Source organism: Giraffa tippelskirchi, chromosome 8, assembly GCF_054371585.1.
Source record: "Giraffa tippelskirchi isolate mGirTip1 chromosome 8, T2T-mGirTip1v1.2.pri, whole genome shotgun sequence".
Taxonomy (NCBI): Eukaryota; Metazoa; Chordata; class Mammalia; order Artiodactyla; family Giraffidae; genus Giraffa; species Giraffa tippelskirchi.
Window position 1 is genome coordinate 94,297,013 of NC_137282.1, and position 17,104 is coordinate 94,314,116.

The 17,104-nt window shown below is 40.9% G+C and overlaps 1 protein-coding gene across 2 annotated transcripts in view; it reads left to right on the forward strand.

Moving 5' to 3' along the window:
* SNX18 (sorting nexin 18) overlaps window positions 1-17,104 on the forward strand; it is a 96,193-nt gene that overhangs the window by 26,300 nt on the left and 52,789 nt on the right. The window contains exon 2 of one of the 2 annotated variants that reach the window (XR_014061467.1): window positions 133-275. Coding sequence is in view for 1 of the 2 variants with exons in the window: in XM_081517768.1 (XP_081373894.1) it covers window positions 133-386 (254 nt within the window). In the remaining variant the exon portion in view is untranslated. Of the gene's footprint in view, window positions 1-132; window positions 2,785-17,104 lie in introns of those variants that run through there. The other variant, XM_081517768.1, reaches the window with a different exon arrangement.

Consider the following 17,104-nt stretch of genomic DNA (forward strand, 5'->3'; position numbering starts at 1 on the left):
TCAAAATAGTTCAGGCAAGTATTTATAATGCTCAACATTCTGTTTACTATGTAGCTGTAACACTAGGATACATATGTTTTTTTAAATTTTTTTATGTGTATTTTTTAATTAATTTTTTTTTTTAAACTACAGGAGCTCTTACCAAAGTAAAGGAGAGTAGGCGACACGTGGAAGAAGGGAAGATGGAAGTCCAAAAGGCTGATGGCATTCAGGATCGCTGTAACACTATTTCTTTTGCTACTTTGGCTGAAATTCACCACTTCCATCAAATTCGAGTAAGAGACTTTAAATCACAAATGCAGCATTTCTTACAACAACAAATAATATTTTTCCAAAAAGTGACGCAGAAGTTGGAAGAGGCTCTTCACAAATATGATAGTGTTTAATGACTGGACGTTGGATTGTGGACTTTTTTTTCAGTTCAAGGATAATTTCTACAGCAGAATACAAACTGCTATCAAAGAACTATTGCCAACTATCAGCAGTGGTACAAGGATGGTTTTGTGTTCAACTGAAACTGGGCTGAATATATAATTATGTAGGAAAGAAGCAGTTAATATGGTTATATAATAGAAACAGTACCACACATTGTAACTAAATTATACTATGTATGCCTACACTACCATTGTAACTTTTGGAATAATGAGTATCCTATTTGCCTTATTGCTTTTTGAAGTATGAGTATTTTAGTGCATACTTTGTAGACCTCAAAACCCATGAAGGGTCTCAAAGAAGCTGGCTGGTTGAAAGCCTGCTGTGGATGCCTTTTTACTCTCATAGATTGGGATTACCTAAATTCAGCCTATTCTCTGTTTACAAACTCCAACTAGAGCAGCTATGCGACTTTGTGCCTTTAGACTCTTGGTTTTTCATTTTTCCACCCCCTACCCCCTTTTTAAAGTAACCACAACTTTTCTGATGGAAAGAGTGAAAGGCCAGTGCACATAATGACAAACTGCTGGGAACCTCCTGTTGGCACTGGGGGAGGGGTGGGAGGATCAGCTGTCATCAATTTGCCCAGCGAGTTTTGTCTCCTGATAGATGCTGGCAAGCACAGCGGAGGGAGATTCATGTTCACCTTCGGATAGGGTGTCTGTTAGTGAAGAAAATGGTGCCACTCTGTTCCCTTAGATGCTGCAGTAGCCTAGTCTCTTCACTCAAGTGTCCTGGAAACTTGACGTGGAGATTTAATCGAACATGTCTTACAACCCGAAGAAGGGGTCTAATCTGTTGGGGACACGAACACAGAATCAGTGACAATACACACTCGGTTTTAATTCTTACAAGAGTTTTCTTTTTTTTTCTTTTTTAGCTTGAAATTTTTCTTTTAATATTCAGTGTGTGTGTGTGTGTGTTTTTAATGGATCTACACTGTTAACTGATTGAGACTCCACTGTGATTCACTTGTTTACTTAATCAAAAACTTTTCAGGGATATCTATAAAATTCAGTGTTATACGTGATGAAAAGTAATGTTGGTTGATGCAATGAGGGACCAGAAATAATTTCTACTATTCCAAATGCTGATGGAAAAAAAGTAATTTTTTTTTTTAAGTATTGATAAGCCCCCAGGACATTTAACCTTAAAAATTACTTTTAAGTATATTCTTTTATTACTATAAGGGAAATACAAATGGCTGATAAATACCAAATATATTCAAAAGCAGCTTAATCTAAAAAGCACAAAGAGATTTTGGTTTGAAATACCAGAATCTCAATGTTTTTATAGTTGCTGGGCTCAATAATGTGATTCTTGAGTTTACAGATTTAAAAACTGTCACTGAAAGGTTGAAGTGTCTACTGTTTTTAATGAAGTCAAACTTATGCTGCCTCAGAAATCCCTGGGTATTCAAGTGGTAACATAGAAGTAAAGAGGTCAGTTTGAAATGTTGGTGAGTCACATTGATTAAAAGAAAAGGATCAATTTGCAGATAGTCATACAAAGTGAAGGTTATTGAAATGATTTCTCAATAGCACATTTACTCTAAAAAGTAATCTCACATGGGTTGAATTTTTAAGATCAGATTTGATCAAAATTTTATACCTTAGGTAACTTAGAGCCAGATTTAACATCATGTGGCTTTGTCTCTACTACCGACATGTGGAACTGTAACCAAATATATTGTTCTCTAAAAAAATAACTTTCTCCTGTTGATTGCAAGATACAGTTCTATAAATGAAACCCATATATATATATATATGTATGTTAATTTTATTGCAGAAGTTTAGAGATGATAATGATAGCATTTAATTTAAGTTTGAGTCTGTATTGGACAAATAAGCACTATGCTTTTCAAATGATTGGAAAATCATTTTTATTTGCCTTCTTTTTTTGACAGTGGTTTGATTTTTTGTTTGTTTAAGTAAAAATCACTAAACTTGTGCAACGGTAGCATGGAAATTATGTGAGGTGTCTTGTATGATTGTGCTTTGGCCAGGGTGGACATAGTTCAAATTGTAAGAGCTAAAGATTAAAGAGCAAGAAGGTATAGGTTCATGCTGCCTATTTAGAAGAGAACTTTCATTCTTCAGAACTACATAACATGATAATGCCACTGATTCATAAGGGGTTTAAATTAATTCTATGGGGTAGGACACCAGAATCATTAGCATTCATTTTCATCTAAGATCTTTATCTCTCTAACGTTCTTGGTCCTATTGAAACATTTCAGTATACAAAAATACTGCGATGTTAATACCCAAGAGAAAAGCCATCATAATGTGTATGCTGGTCATTATGATCAGTGTGGTACAATTTTTAAAAAATAAACTATCATGCCCTTCATGCCATTATTTGTCTTTTTTTCTATAATTCATAATTTATGATTCAAATATGTATTTAGAACAGGGCGTGCACTTGAGCCTGGCTTTGCTGTTTTAATTAGAAACAGTTGTAGTTGTTTATGTGCTGTAACTGTAATGCAGCAAGACTGGTCCTGCAGCTGTGCACTGGAACTCTGTTACTCTTCTAGACTCTCTTATCTGAAGGTATATTTCAAACCTAGAATAAGGGAACACATTGGAAAGTGAAATGGAAAGCTAATGCTCATTGGCCTGAATGGAGTTGTAACTGGGATTTTCTTGGGCTTCACTAGTACTGTTGTCTTACATTTATTCATAACAATACAGCAGTTTCTTAAATGCCAGTTTTTAATTGTCTTGAATGTTGCTGCTGTTCTCATCATTAAGGACTTGAAAAATGTTTTGGTCTCTCAAGTGAAGCATGTAAAGTTTATATATAAACCTTTAAATGTCATTCTTTCCTAAGTTCATTTTTTTCTATTAATTTACTAAGCCAGTTTTTCCATTTATGCTTTTATTTCCTCAGAATTGAATACCATGGTTGATAGTTTTAAATCCATGGGTAATTTCCAATATTCTCACTTCCAATCTTATCTTTGGCTGACAGAATAAGTAAAACAGGGTATTATTTATTTGTAGACTAAAAATATTGAATATTGTTTTATTTCCTTCAAAATATTATGAATAGTGCAGATCAGCCATGTTTATCTTTTAAAAAATAAACAAAGGTTGCTTTATTTCTCAGCTTCAATGGAATATTATAATTATTTTCCAGTAATCAAGGAGGCATTTATTTAATGTGAAAGACTTAAACAGAAAAATAGAAGACTGAATTCACTGTCTTAAGCTTCCATCTGTAGTTGCCATATAAATTGTTCATGAAATTCTGTACTGTTTGATTAATTTAAATCCATAAGCCGTTTGGAAGTCCCACTGAATATCTGCTTGTGTTAGTAACTTCAGTAACTATTGAACTTATAACAATAAATTGTGGGGTGTTTTGAAATAGTAGCTACTGTGTATCTAGCACCTGACACATAGTAGGTGCTTAAGTAAAGTAGTTCATCTGCTTTCTCTGTTGGGAATTGTCACTATTGGTTGCCAGAGGCAAGCCAGCCTAATCCGAAATGTAAAGGGTTGCGATGGGTACAGGGACCTGGCAAATCCCACACAGGGCCAAACTCCCATCTAGAACTAAGCTTGCCATCCATGTGGGGCTTTGTAATCTGTCAAGTTCTTATCTTATGGGTCTATTTTATTTATTTATTTTTCGGTGGCTTGGCTTTCTCAGCCTCTTCTGATACATCTAAAATGGCCAAGCTATCTTGCAGTTCATAGATTTCCTTAGGCCAGTGGTGGAAACCTGACCCAAGCTGGAGACATCATCTGTGGCCCAAGATTGGGGAGTGGAACATGAGAAGGAAAGGGTCTCTTAAAGGGTGTTTGAAAAAAGAAAGGAAGCCACAGGAACTAATGTGAAATTCAGCATTTAATTCCTCTTGGTCAGGGTCAGAATTAGCCATGACAAGTTCCCCTTGGTCACAGGTAGAAGCAACAGACGATTTTTCCATGTGGTAAGTTCTGGTGAGTCTGAGGGGTGGTGGAGTAAACTTCTAGGCAGAGTACAGAAGGGTGCTATGGTAGGGGTCTGGGAACAGGCCCTGGAAAAACCCAGCTCGGGGATTTGCCTCTGTCCCAGGCCTCTGACTTTGTCGGCAGTCAATCTAGGATTGAGTCACAGCTAAAGCCTTTCTAGGGATCACGAGTTCCTCCTACTTGATCTTGATTTCCCAATCCCATTATTCCTGTGGCAGAGGTGGAGCTTCCAAAAGTGGCTTGTTTTATTAAGTCATGTTTAGTCACTTGGCCATGTCCAACTCTTTGTGCCTCTTTGGACTATAGCCTGCCAGGCTTCTCTGTCCATGGGATTCTCCAGGCGAGAATACTGGAGTGGGTTGCAATTTCCTTCTCCAGGGAATCTTCCCAACCCAGGGATCAAACCTGGGTCTCTTGCATTGCAGGCAGATTCTTTACCCACTGAGCCATTGAGGAAGTTCCATTTCCTTGGATGAACTTGTACCATAAACCAGCGTTACCTGTGAAGCTACCTTAAAAGGGGCTTAGAGAGACACAAGATGTGTGACATTCCTTTGCTGTGCATCTCATCAGCATATGTGGAAATGATTTCTAAGTTTGAAGTGGCCAGATGCATCAGATCTTATTTTTCTAGTGGTTTAAATTTTCAGTTACTCCAAGAAATGGTTCTCAGGACTTAATAACTGCTGAGTTGCTGGACTTCTCTGCCAACATAGTGGGGAAGCTGACTCAGCATATCTGTGAGAAAGAGAATGCATTGAAGCCAGGGGTCATATCCTAGCTCCTACTCTCTGAATGACCTCAGGCAACTCACCAACCCATCTCTGAGCCTCCATTTCCTCCATTGTAAGATAGACCTGTTTAGATTTTATTGAACTATTGAGAGTATTAGGTTAACCAGTATGTACAGTCGTTCACCATTCAGCAGTGTTCCCTCTCTAAATAACAACCATGGGAAGTGATAAAAATTCCAGAAGTAGGTACTTAGTAAATGATAGCAGTGTTCCCAAATGCTGTGTGACCTTGAGGTAGTCACTTAACTTCTCTGAGCCAGTTTTCTATCTGTGAATAGGATAGACTGCTTCACAGAAATTGCAAGAATTGAATGACACATAAAGAGCCTTGAGCCCAGTGCATGGCGAGAGTAAGAATGATAGACTGTGATTATGTGAGAAGGGATGAGATGTTATAGGGACCTTGTATAAGCTGTAAGGAACCCACATCCCGGTCCCCATCAGACAGGAGTTCCCACTGTCACCATCTACCTGTCTTGGCCAGCTCTCCCCTATCCAGCTCTGGCTCAGATCTGAACCCCTCTCCACGTTCCCAGAATCCTAGCACAGCATCCTTGCATATTCTGCCTAGAAGCCTAATTCATTGCTTCTCAGACTCTCAATTCTTCCTGCTGGGGTGGGCAGGGGCTCAGCTCTCTAGAGATCAACCCTTTTCCATAGGATCCCCACTTGGTTTTAAAGAGTTTAAATACCATTATGTTTACAAAATTGTCCTGTAGCTCTTACCAAGATATCTGAAGAAGACAGCTCAGAATTCTGCTTTTGTTCACCAAATTAGTAATGGTTTTATTGATGTCTGCTGTGTTCACACCCTAAAATTAATGTACTTGAGGCCTAGGATGAATGAAGAAGGGCAAGATGCTCTGTGTTCAGTATCTCAGCCCTGACCTCATGAAATGCACATTTAGACACATTTCTAAATAACTTATCATTGTGTTCATTCTGGGAAGTTGAATTTAACACCTTCGAATGACTTTTGGAGCAACCATGCCCTGTATCAAAGAAGACATCCATGTAGACCAAGTTTGGTTAGACAACGTGGTAGTTCTTTTGTTCAACCTCATGGTTTTAGGAAATGCAAAGTTTTCGTTTTTAATTCAAAATGGTTCACTTGGGGAGAAAGATGTTTTTTAAAAGTTGGAGTATGGTTTAGTATCTAGCAAATTAGTTTCATCTTAAATCCTGCAGTGTTTCAGTGTATCTGTTGATGTTCAGAGTCTGTAGTTTTGATCACTCATGTCCTGGCCTCTGTTCGTGAACTCATTTTGAGTCACCTGGAGTATCGAGCTGCTAGCTGCATATTCAGTACAAGGCTGCAGCCATGTGAGGCCAAGTCCATGTCTTTTATCTGAACCCAAATACCTATGGGAAAAGCAAAGCCTTCCCTGAGGGGAAGGGGGGAGCCTTCTTAACAAGTGGTGCTTTTTAATAGCTTCTATTCTAGAATCCATGGAAAGAAAATTTGACGTTTTAGGTACCCATGCTGATAGGTGATCCCATGATAAATTGCACAGTTATCTGAAGGATTAAGATAATAGGTATCAAACACCTAAAAAAAAAAGAAATATCTTCATATACTAATATAGAATTTTCCCAAGAAAAATTACATGACAAAAAGAATGTGTTACCCTTTGAGTAAAAGAGGAAATTATATTTGGTTATACACACCTGGATTATTTCTGGAAGTAGAGACAAGCAATTGATGACAAGAGTAACATTGTTTGCTTTGGGGTCTGCAAACTGGATGACAGAGTGGGAGGGACATTTTTTTTTTATTATATGACTTTATATCTTTGAAAGGTTGGATGTATTTTCTATTTTAAAAATAAGGATAAATTTTAAAGTTGACAGAAGTACTAGTCAAAAAAAAAAAAGGTATACAAACGAGATTAGAGCCATAGTTCTGTGCCACCACCTCTGAGACCTGGAAGCAGATTGTCCAAATGTAGAAGGAACAATCTTCTGTGGACAATGGGCTCACAATAGTGAGCAAATTAGCCTTCATTGTGATAGTCCTTGTTGAAATCCAACAGCATTACTAAGTGTGCTGTTACCAGCATGGGTAAAGTAGACTGTAAAGAGTGAAAGTGAAGTGAAAGGCGCTCAGTCATGTCCAACTCTTTGCAACCCCATGGACTATACAGTCCATGGAATTCTCCAGGCCAGAATACTGGCGTGGGTAGCCTATCCCTTCTCCAGGGGATCTTCCCAACCCAGGAACCAAACCCTTGTCTCCTGTATTGCAGACGGATTCTTTACCCACCAAGCTATTAGGTAAGCCAGACTGTGAAGAGAGGTAGGAGCAAACCATAGTCTTGTTTTCTGTAGTCCAGTTTACTCTCTTGCCTTCCTCCCTCCCAGTGAAACCTTCCGCCATGCTCCCTCGTGTCTGGTCCCTTCCCTGTACCCCTGTCACTGTTGTGATAACATTTAGCAAATAAGCACACATGGATCCTGGGCTGAGATGGATTTCCTTTTGCTACTGCTTACATCTAGAGTGTATGTTATGCTCTAGGTGTGGTACTATTACTGGCCATTAAGTACATTATCTACAGAACTGACTTAAACAAAACCATTTTGCAAACAAGGATACAGGCTTCTAGACGTTCTGTGATGGTTACAATAGCCAGAAAGAGGCAGAGTTGGGATCTGAACCCAGGTCACCTGACTCCAAGGCTGCTTCCAGTGGCTCAGAAATAAAAAACCTGCATGCAGCGTAGGAGCCGCAGGAGACGTGGATTCAATCCCTGGGTCGGGAAGAGTCTCTGGAGGAGGGCATGGCAACCCACTCCAGTATTCTTGCTTGGAGAATCCCCGTGCACAGAGGAGCCTGGTGGGTTACGGTCCACGAGGTTGCAAAGAGTCGATCACGACTGAGACGACTTAGCACACACCGACGCACCTGACTCTGGGATCACCTAACCCCACCGCTTGGTCCTCCTATTTGAGAACAGAAGTGCAAGTGCTTGAGCCTAGGAGGAGGAAGTGTGATATTCCCCTTGAGGACCCGTCCTGTCCTCCTCCTAGGGGCCCAGCAGGCAGCATGCAGGGCCCAGGCAGTAAGTGCAGGAGGGAGGACTATGCTTAGAGAACAAAGGATGTCTGGGACTCGCCCGGTTCACGAACTACACTAAATTGCGTTTTAGGAAAAAAGGAAAGTCCAAAAAATCTTAGCCCTCTGCATTCACACCACCAGCACAAGTGCTTAGCCTTCTTATGAGGGCCGTTTTCCACAAAGACAGACCTGTGTTCTGGTTCCAGGAGGAAGGAGCCTGTGGCCGCAGGAGGAGGGGGCTGGGGCATGGCAGTGCAGTCAGCCCAAAGCAGCGATGAGCCATCGTTTTGACTGTCAAATCCACAAACGCCAGGTTGCTGCTGTGTGTTTTCCCTAAATACAACTGGCAGTTTCCCTAAACATAAAGGCACAAGCTGAGCTCCAGAATCAAGAGGAAAACTGGCCTCCTGGCCTCTGAGTGTTGGGGCAGGGGGTCTCATGGGTCAAGACCAGGAACTCACCACAATGGAAGGTGTTTGGAGTCTGAAGCCCTAACTAAGATGAGGAAGTCACCACTGCCCTGCCGTTTTTTTCACTCCTTCAATAGGAAAACTTTGACTGGAACTAGACTACATATCCTCTCCTGCTTTACTCTGTGGGAAACCAAACCCGCATCAAAAGGTTGCTGTGAAAATGTAGTCACCCCAGCGTCATCACTTACTTTGGAAAGCTTGATGAATCCATTGGCACAGTAGAGATATCCTGGCCGTTCATTCATTTGTTTAATAAATATTTACTCAATGCCTATTTTCTAGGTATTGTGCTAGGCTTTAGGAATATAGCAGTTAACAAAACCAACCAAAATCTCTGCTCTCATGTATTTACATTCTAGTGGGGAAGACATAATAATCAAATGTATCAGTGAAATACGGTATATTTAGATGATGATAAGTGGCACGGAGAAAAATAAACTGGGGTGGGGGTGGGGATAAGTAGAGGTGGGAGAATTTGTTATTTTAAATAAAAAGGTCAGAACAGGCCTCCCAACCTGAAGTAAAGACCTGAAGGACTTGAGAGTGAGCCCAGTGGACACCCAGGGGAAGAACATTCCAGAAATTCAACAGCAAATGCAAAGGCCTCAGCATGTTTGAGGATTTGACAGTCAAAACGATGACTGATCACCAAGGGAGGCAGTGTGGGGTGGGAGTGGGAAGTGGGGGGAGGGGTAGAGGTAACACAGGGCTGAGTAGGAGGAGATGAGGCCCAGAGGTGTGGATTCAGGTCATAGATGGCCATGTATAGGCTGTTGTAAGGACTTTGGCTTTTCCTCTGAGATGGGAGCCAATGAAAGATTTGAGGGAAAAGAGCACGACCTGCCTCATATTTTGACAGGGTAACTTTAGCTGCTTGCTGGGAGCAGCAAAAGCAGAAGCAGGGGGACAAGTTGGGAGGCTTTGTGATAGTCCAGACACAATGGAGGCCGCACTAAAACGGAGGCAGTGGGAGATGAGGACAGTTGGGTGGAGACCCCTGACCAGGGTGCTGTGCCCCACTATGGAGCTTATGAAGCACAGGTACGGTGCCTTCCTGGTTTTCTGTGGCTCCATGGCTGACGACCACTGCTTCCAATTAGATAACTTCTTACTCTGTAATTTCACAGTCCATCTTGCTCTGATTCAAGAGCCATTCATTCTCCTTAGCATGGCTGTTCCCATTAAGTATTGATTTTGTAACTAAGCTCTCAGAGAATACCCTATGGAAGTCCCTAGGGGCCTTCCTCACTGTCCTTCTTCATCACTGTCCCCAGGTGTAAGAGCCTGACTAGAGCTCTGACACAGAACAGTAACTTCCATGGTTCTGTATGCACGCATGCGTATTTCAGCAGTAGACTGACTATCCTGGTCACAGCCTGAGAATCTTGTCTCTCTCTTGGCACGGTGATATCTGCCTGGTTGCCATGGAGGCTACCTCTCACCAGTGCTGGGATCTCCAGCATAGGGGTCAAGGGCCCAGTGCTTGCCTCTCCATCCACCCTGGGGACCTCCCAATTGCTTAGTCAGGGTGTTGCCACATGATATTTGCAAACTGAATTGACAACTTTAACAGACTGTTCACAGTCCTTCTCACTATGCATCTGCAAATGCATGAAGATGCATTGCTCTTCATGGTCAGGCCTGCACCATGACCAACACCCGCTGGGCACCCAGGGTGCCCCTGTGGTACCACTGTCTGTCCTTGGTGAGGCTTTTTATTGAAACTTCCTGTGACTCCCATTTGTTCACCTGTGTTTTGTTTCGTTTTTTTACCATTTTCTTTGAATATCACAAATGAATTGATAAAACTTTAAGGGGTTCCTGCGTCAGTCTCTCCTACTTTCATTTATGGTATTTTTTGACCCTGGCTTTACATGGGCATCACTTGAAGAACTTTAAAAAAAATATATTAAAATGCCTGGATCCCACTCTAGACCAATTGAATTGGAATCTAGAAAGTGGGGCACAGGTTTTAGCCTGTTTTAAAAGCTCCCCAGATGATTTTGATGCACAACTTGGCTTTCTTTCTTCCAGTCAATATACACAGGGCCCGGCACCAGCAGGCTGCTGCAGCATCTTATTCACTAGGCTCTCAAATGTTCCCTCTACGTGAGGCCTTACAGAGAGTCAGATACAGGGAAGGGACTGAGAGAAAAAAATGTTCATTATATAAATTTCAAATCTGTTCCATTCCCAGAACACATGGTCTGTCATGAACTATGAATTAATACATAATGTTATTTCATTGTGTTTTGTATGTGTTAAAACCAATGATCTGTTAAATATAGAATATACCATAAAATGTTTTTCCTTCTTTAATGCATCAGGGCTCTAGAGAGCTAGGAGTGGCTCCAGCCTACCTGGGGCTTCGGGGCTTCGGCCTGCAGAGCAGAGTGCCGGGCAGGGGCTTCTGGGAGCCAGGTCTTCCTTTTCCCACCCAAGATTGTGCAGATCTGTTAATTCTCTCTTGAAAGATTTTATGATTCTGTCATGAAGGTGGGGAAACTGAGGTTCAGAGAATGTAGCAAAGCTAATTATGTGAAAGTCCTTGTGTAGGGTTTTAAAGTTGACTGTTTTTTTCAAATGCCACCCGGGTCACACACCCACAGTGGACCTCATACCAACCAGCCTTTTGTAAGCTGTTTCCTCTACCAGGACGGGCTTCCAAGTCTTCTTTGTCTGGCTGAATCTCACTCTGCCTTTGGGAATGGATTTAAGCATTGCCTCCTCCTGGCAACAGTCCCTGTCCCGCCTTCCCACCCTGACTTCCTGCATGAGAACCTCCTGTGCCCTCAAGGTACCTAGGCTTCCCTCTGCTTTGCCATGTCTTGCACTGAGTGATGGTCCTTTTGCTTCTTCTCTTCCTCCTCTAGTCAGTCAGCTTTTTTCTGTATTTTCCAGTGTTTAACAAGTGCTTGGTGTATTTACAGGTCAATTATAAGAAGAAAATAAGACTGGGTGAGCCCAGAGTACTATAATCTCAGTGTTGTGTTCCATTTGTTATGCATTTATGATTAATTGGAATCTCTTTGCTATATTTTACCTCTCTTCTATTTAAACATTTTTTAAAAAGTCGGTTTTGGCTTCACTGGCTCTTCGTTGCTGCACTCGGACTTTCTTTAGTTGCGGCGAGCCGGGGCTGCTCTCCAGCGGCAGTGCATGGGTTTCTCATTACGGTGGCTTCTCTTGTGGAGCACAGGCTCTAGGGCATATGGGCTTAGTTGCCCCGCAGCATGTAGAATCTTACCGGCCCAGGGATTGAACCCGTGTCCCCTGCATTGGGAGGTGGATTCTTAACCACTGGACCACCAGGGCAGTCCCCCTCTCTTCTATTTTAAATTGATGGGCAGGCCTCCGCCAAAAACAGAAAGAGAGAGTACCTCCTGGGGAGCAGGTTGCTCTTTGGTGAAAGCCTAACATCCTCAACATCCATGGTAATAATGCCATATTTTGTCAGGCTTTTATTAATAGGTGTTAAGTTTGCTTACAGTTTTTTTTTTTGGTCACAAATGATGCTGCAGTGAGCATCTTTACTCATTGTATTAATTTCCTATTGTTGCTATAACAAATTATCACACACTTGGTAGCTTAAAACAAATATATTGGAACTTCCCTGGTGGTCCAGTGGGTAGACTACATGCCCCCAATGCAGGGGGCCCAGGTCTGATCCCTGGTTGGGGAACTAGATCCTGCATGCTGCAACTAAGGAGTTGTGATAATAAATAAATATATTATCTTACAGTTCTGGAGGTTAGAAACCAAAAATAGATTTCATTGAGCTAAAATTAAAGTATTGGCAGGGCTGCATTTTTTCTATGGAGACTCCAGGGAAGAATCCTTTTTCTTGCCTTTTCCAACTTCTGAATATCACTGCCTTCCTTGCCTCCTGGCTTTCTTCCATCTTCAAGACCAGCAGACACTGAATGAGTCTTTCCCACACCAGCACTGAATCACTCCTACAATGACTCTTCTGCCACCCACCCCTTATCCACATTTAAATAACCCTTGGGATTTCATTGGGCCCACCTGGTATCATCCAGGAGCATCTTATATTAAGGTCAGATGATTAGCAACTGTAATCCATTTGCAACCTTTATTACTTCCTGCTATGAACAGGACATACTCACAGGTATTCAGGTTCTAGGGGTTAAATTGCTAGGCATCTTTGGGTGACCATTATTTAGCTTAACATAGCCACATCTTTGAATATTTATATGACTGTCTTTGTTGAATAAATTAACTAGAAATGAACTTGCAGAGCTGGGGATTGGGCGGAGACACACAAAATTTTTCTTGAATTCTTTTTTTTTTTTTTTGCTTGTAGGGTCTTACTTCCCCAACCAGGGATTGAATGCAGACCCTTGGCAGTGAAATCCCCGAGTCCTAACCACTAGACTGGGAATTCCTAAGTATTGAATCTTTAATGCTTTAAACATTTGCCAATCTTACTCTTAAAAGTCAATTAGTACTCCAGAATTTGAAAACAGGAAATCTGACATGTACATTGACATTAAGAAGCTGGTGAGACACAAAAGTGTTTGTGATCCAAAACTTGATTGAGTTTGCATTTTGAAGGTCTAATGCAAGTGTTTTTTTCATCTACTTAATCTTTGAAACTGTGTTTTGCTTAGGTTAATATTTAAATAATTTTGCATTCTCTAAGTACCATCAGTTGATGAGTAAAGATGTGGCACAGAATCAATGAGAAGGGAAATACCCTGTGTTGAATATTTTCTTGCTAGTGATTCATAAAATAGAATCCGAATCCATTGGTTTATTGATTTATTAATTAGTCCGTTAGTATTTAATATATTCTTAATGCACACCAGGCACTGCCTGACCTCCAAGAATTTCCAAAGCAGTGAAAGGGATAAGACACAAGTGCCAGTACATGGCAGATGATTTGAGGATGTACTGTACTTGTGTAAAACTCATCCACTGAAATTTATATGATCTAACATTATAATAGATCACCTTTATTTTGGAAAACTTTATGATTTTTAACTAAATAGATAAATGAGCAATATATCTATATAACATGCAGTGGCCAAAGTTTTGTCTGAGTATAAAAATTTAAGTCTCAGAAAATAATCTAAAAATTTGATTATCTGAAATAAGCCAGTCACAAAAAAACAGTTCAGTTCAGTTCAGTCGCTCAGTCATGTCTGACTCTTTGCGACCCCATGAACTGCAGCATGCCAGGCCTCCCTGTCCATCACCAACTAACTCCCTAAGTCCACCCAAACCCGTGTCCATTGAGTCGGTGATGCCATCCAACCATCTCATCTTCTGTTGTCCCCTTCTCCTCCTGCCCTCAATCTTTCCCAGCATCAGGGTCTTTTCCAATGAGTCAGCTCTTCGCATGAGGTGGCCAAAGTATTGGAGTTTCAGCTTCAACATCAGTCCTTCCAATGAACACCCAGACTGATCTCCTTTAGGATGGACTGGTTAGATCTCCTTGTAGTCCAAGGGACTCTCAAGAGTCTTCTCCAACACCACAGTTCAAAAGCATCAATTCTTATGCGCTCAGCTTTCTTTATAGTCCAACTCTCACATCCATACATGACCATTGGAAAAACCATAGCCTTGACTAGACGGACCTTTGTTGGCAAAGTAATGTTATAAGAGGTACCTAGAGTAGTCAGATCCATAGACATGGAAATTAGATTGGTGGTTGCCAGGGCTGAGGAGAGGGGAAGATGGGACCTGTTGTGTGATGGGTATAGAGTTTCAGTTTAGCTATTAGATGAAAAGATTTCTGGAGATCAGTGGTAGAACAATGGAAATATACTAAATACCACTAAACTGTACACTCAAAAATTATTGAGATGGTAAATTTTATGTGTTTTACCCATGATTTTTAAAAATCTAAAAGATGATTATCTACTAAGCAGTCATAGGAGGAAGTTACTGCAAACATTTTTTGAGTGCCAACTGTGTTGGGCAATTCCATGCATCATTTTGTTTAATCCTCCCAACAATCCTCTGTGGTAGGTATTATTTGATCTGTTTTGTAGGTAAAAAAACTTGAGTAACTTGCCCAGAGTCACACAAACTGGGATTTGAACTGTATTTATCTTTCTCCTGTGTCCTCATGCCTAATCACTAAAGGTGCATGAGTGAGATGAAAGTGATTTACACTGAGAACACTACCCCAAATATTCTCTAAAGTTGTTGTTGTTCAGTCACTAAGTTGTGTCTGATTCTTTGTGACCCCATGGATTGCAGTATGCCAGGCTTCCCTGTCCTTCACTGTCTCCCAGAATTTGCTCAAACTCATGTCCATTGAGTCGGTGATGCCATCCAGCCATCTCATTCTCTGTCACTCCCTTCTCCTCCGGCCCTTAGTCTTTCCCAGCATCAAGGTCTTTTCTGATGAGTCAACTCTTCGCATCAGGTGGCCAAAGTATTGGAGCTTCAGCTTCATCAGTCCTTCCAATGAATATTCAAGGTTAACTTCCTTTAGGATTCACTGGTTTGATCTCCTTGTTGTCCAAGGACATGGTAGACATGGTCATATTAAAAGTGACACAAGGACACACACTTACTTAACTGGAATATAAAATTCCTAGAGACATTCACTGGCTTCCCCAGCCAAGGTTTATCTTACTAAATAATAGGGTGTTAATTCCTTTTCTTTCTTCCCTTCTTCCCTCCTTTCATTCTTTCAGTATTAGAGTAACATCTACATCATGGTCACACAGAGCAGTATAACCTATGTTGAGGTAACATAATAAGAGCTGCCTCTGCCCATATCATTCTTTCATACAGAAAGGGCTGGGAAAGATCTGTAAAGGACGAAGGACTTGCCCCTCCTGTTCCTCTTCTGACGTGGGCCCTGGGTGACATCACATAAAAAGTTATTTCCTGCTTGGTCCTTATCTCGAATGCTGACTAAATTATTAGCCTTACTTCCTTTACTTATGTGTAATGGAATTTAGGAATAAAAGTAAAACCACTTCCTATTGGAGTTTATACTTAGGTCCCTTAAAGTTCATGTACTTGGATGCTTTTTCCATCTCTGGGGACCATAAAGTTGTTTGATGTAGACAAAGAACAAGCCATAAAATGTCATGCTGAAATTCAGTGGGAGTCCTGAATTACCTACTACTCATGTACTAGTGAATATCTTTCTGACCCAAAAACTTGCTGAAGTTTGGAAAGGAGTAAAAGCATGGAGGTTTTAAAATTAATTTTAAAAGACGGCTGTTATAAACTAAATCACCCCCATGTGGTTCTTGGATGGTACCCTATGCAGTGTGAGGTAATGGAAAAGGCACTGGACTTATATTCTCATTTTGGCAAGAGAATGTGGAGCTGCTGATCCCAAAGGGAGGCATGGCACTGAGTGACAAATCTATGTGAAAATGAAAACCTTCAGGGTCCCTGTCCTATAAGGAGAGATAGTGATGTCTGAATTTGTGCTCTTCATTAGGAGACCGGCTGGATATCGAGTAGCCACTACCAAGAGGGTGAGCCCTGAGAAGTTTACATTTTATCAGTTATTAATGTCCATATTAAGATGGCTCTATGATAAAGAGTCAAGCTAGTAAATCACTAAACCAATTGTCTCCTTTACCCCTTTTTATGAGCAGAAATTTTCCCTTTGTCCCCTCCAAACTTCATTCATTGTCAAATGCTGAAATAGGGTGCTTTTTATGAAACACATATGGAGAATGTCATTTGTTGAATTCATGGCCTTGAGAATGAAAAATACTCCGGGTCTTCTGACTATTGACTTTTAAATAGAGCTTGTGTGTCATTATTATTCCCCTTATCAACAGGAAGCAGATATACAAAGGACAAAAATCTCATACAAGGCAACAAGTTTTAAAAATTTTTATATATATATATATTTTCATCAGACCATGATTATTTGGGGGAAGCTTAGCATTCAGTTTGGATTTTTCTGAAATGAGGTTTTTGTTTTTCTGATGATAAAATTAATACATGATAAGTAATACCTATTAAGTATAAGGAAGTATTATAAAAACAATTGCTCCCATTAACTGAGCAGTTTTCCTTTACCCATGGAACTCCCTGCTAAGTGCTTGGCCTCTGTGAGCTCATTTCATCCTAAGAGCCCTTTCCTGACAAAGCTGCTCAGGCACCAAGAGTGAGGTAACTCCCCAGAGGGGTTTAAATCCAGGTCATCTAACTCCAGGAACACAGCTTTATACCTGGGTCGGGAAGATCCCCTGGAGGAGGCAATGGCAACCCACTCCAGTATTATTACCTAGAAAACCCATGGACAGAGGGACCTGGAGGGCTACAGTCCATGGGGTCACATACAGTCAGACACGACTGAAGTGACTTAGCATGCACGCATGCCATCTAACTCCAGAGCCTGAGTTCTTAATGATAAAATAGTCTTTGCTGTTTGTT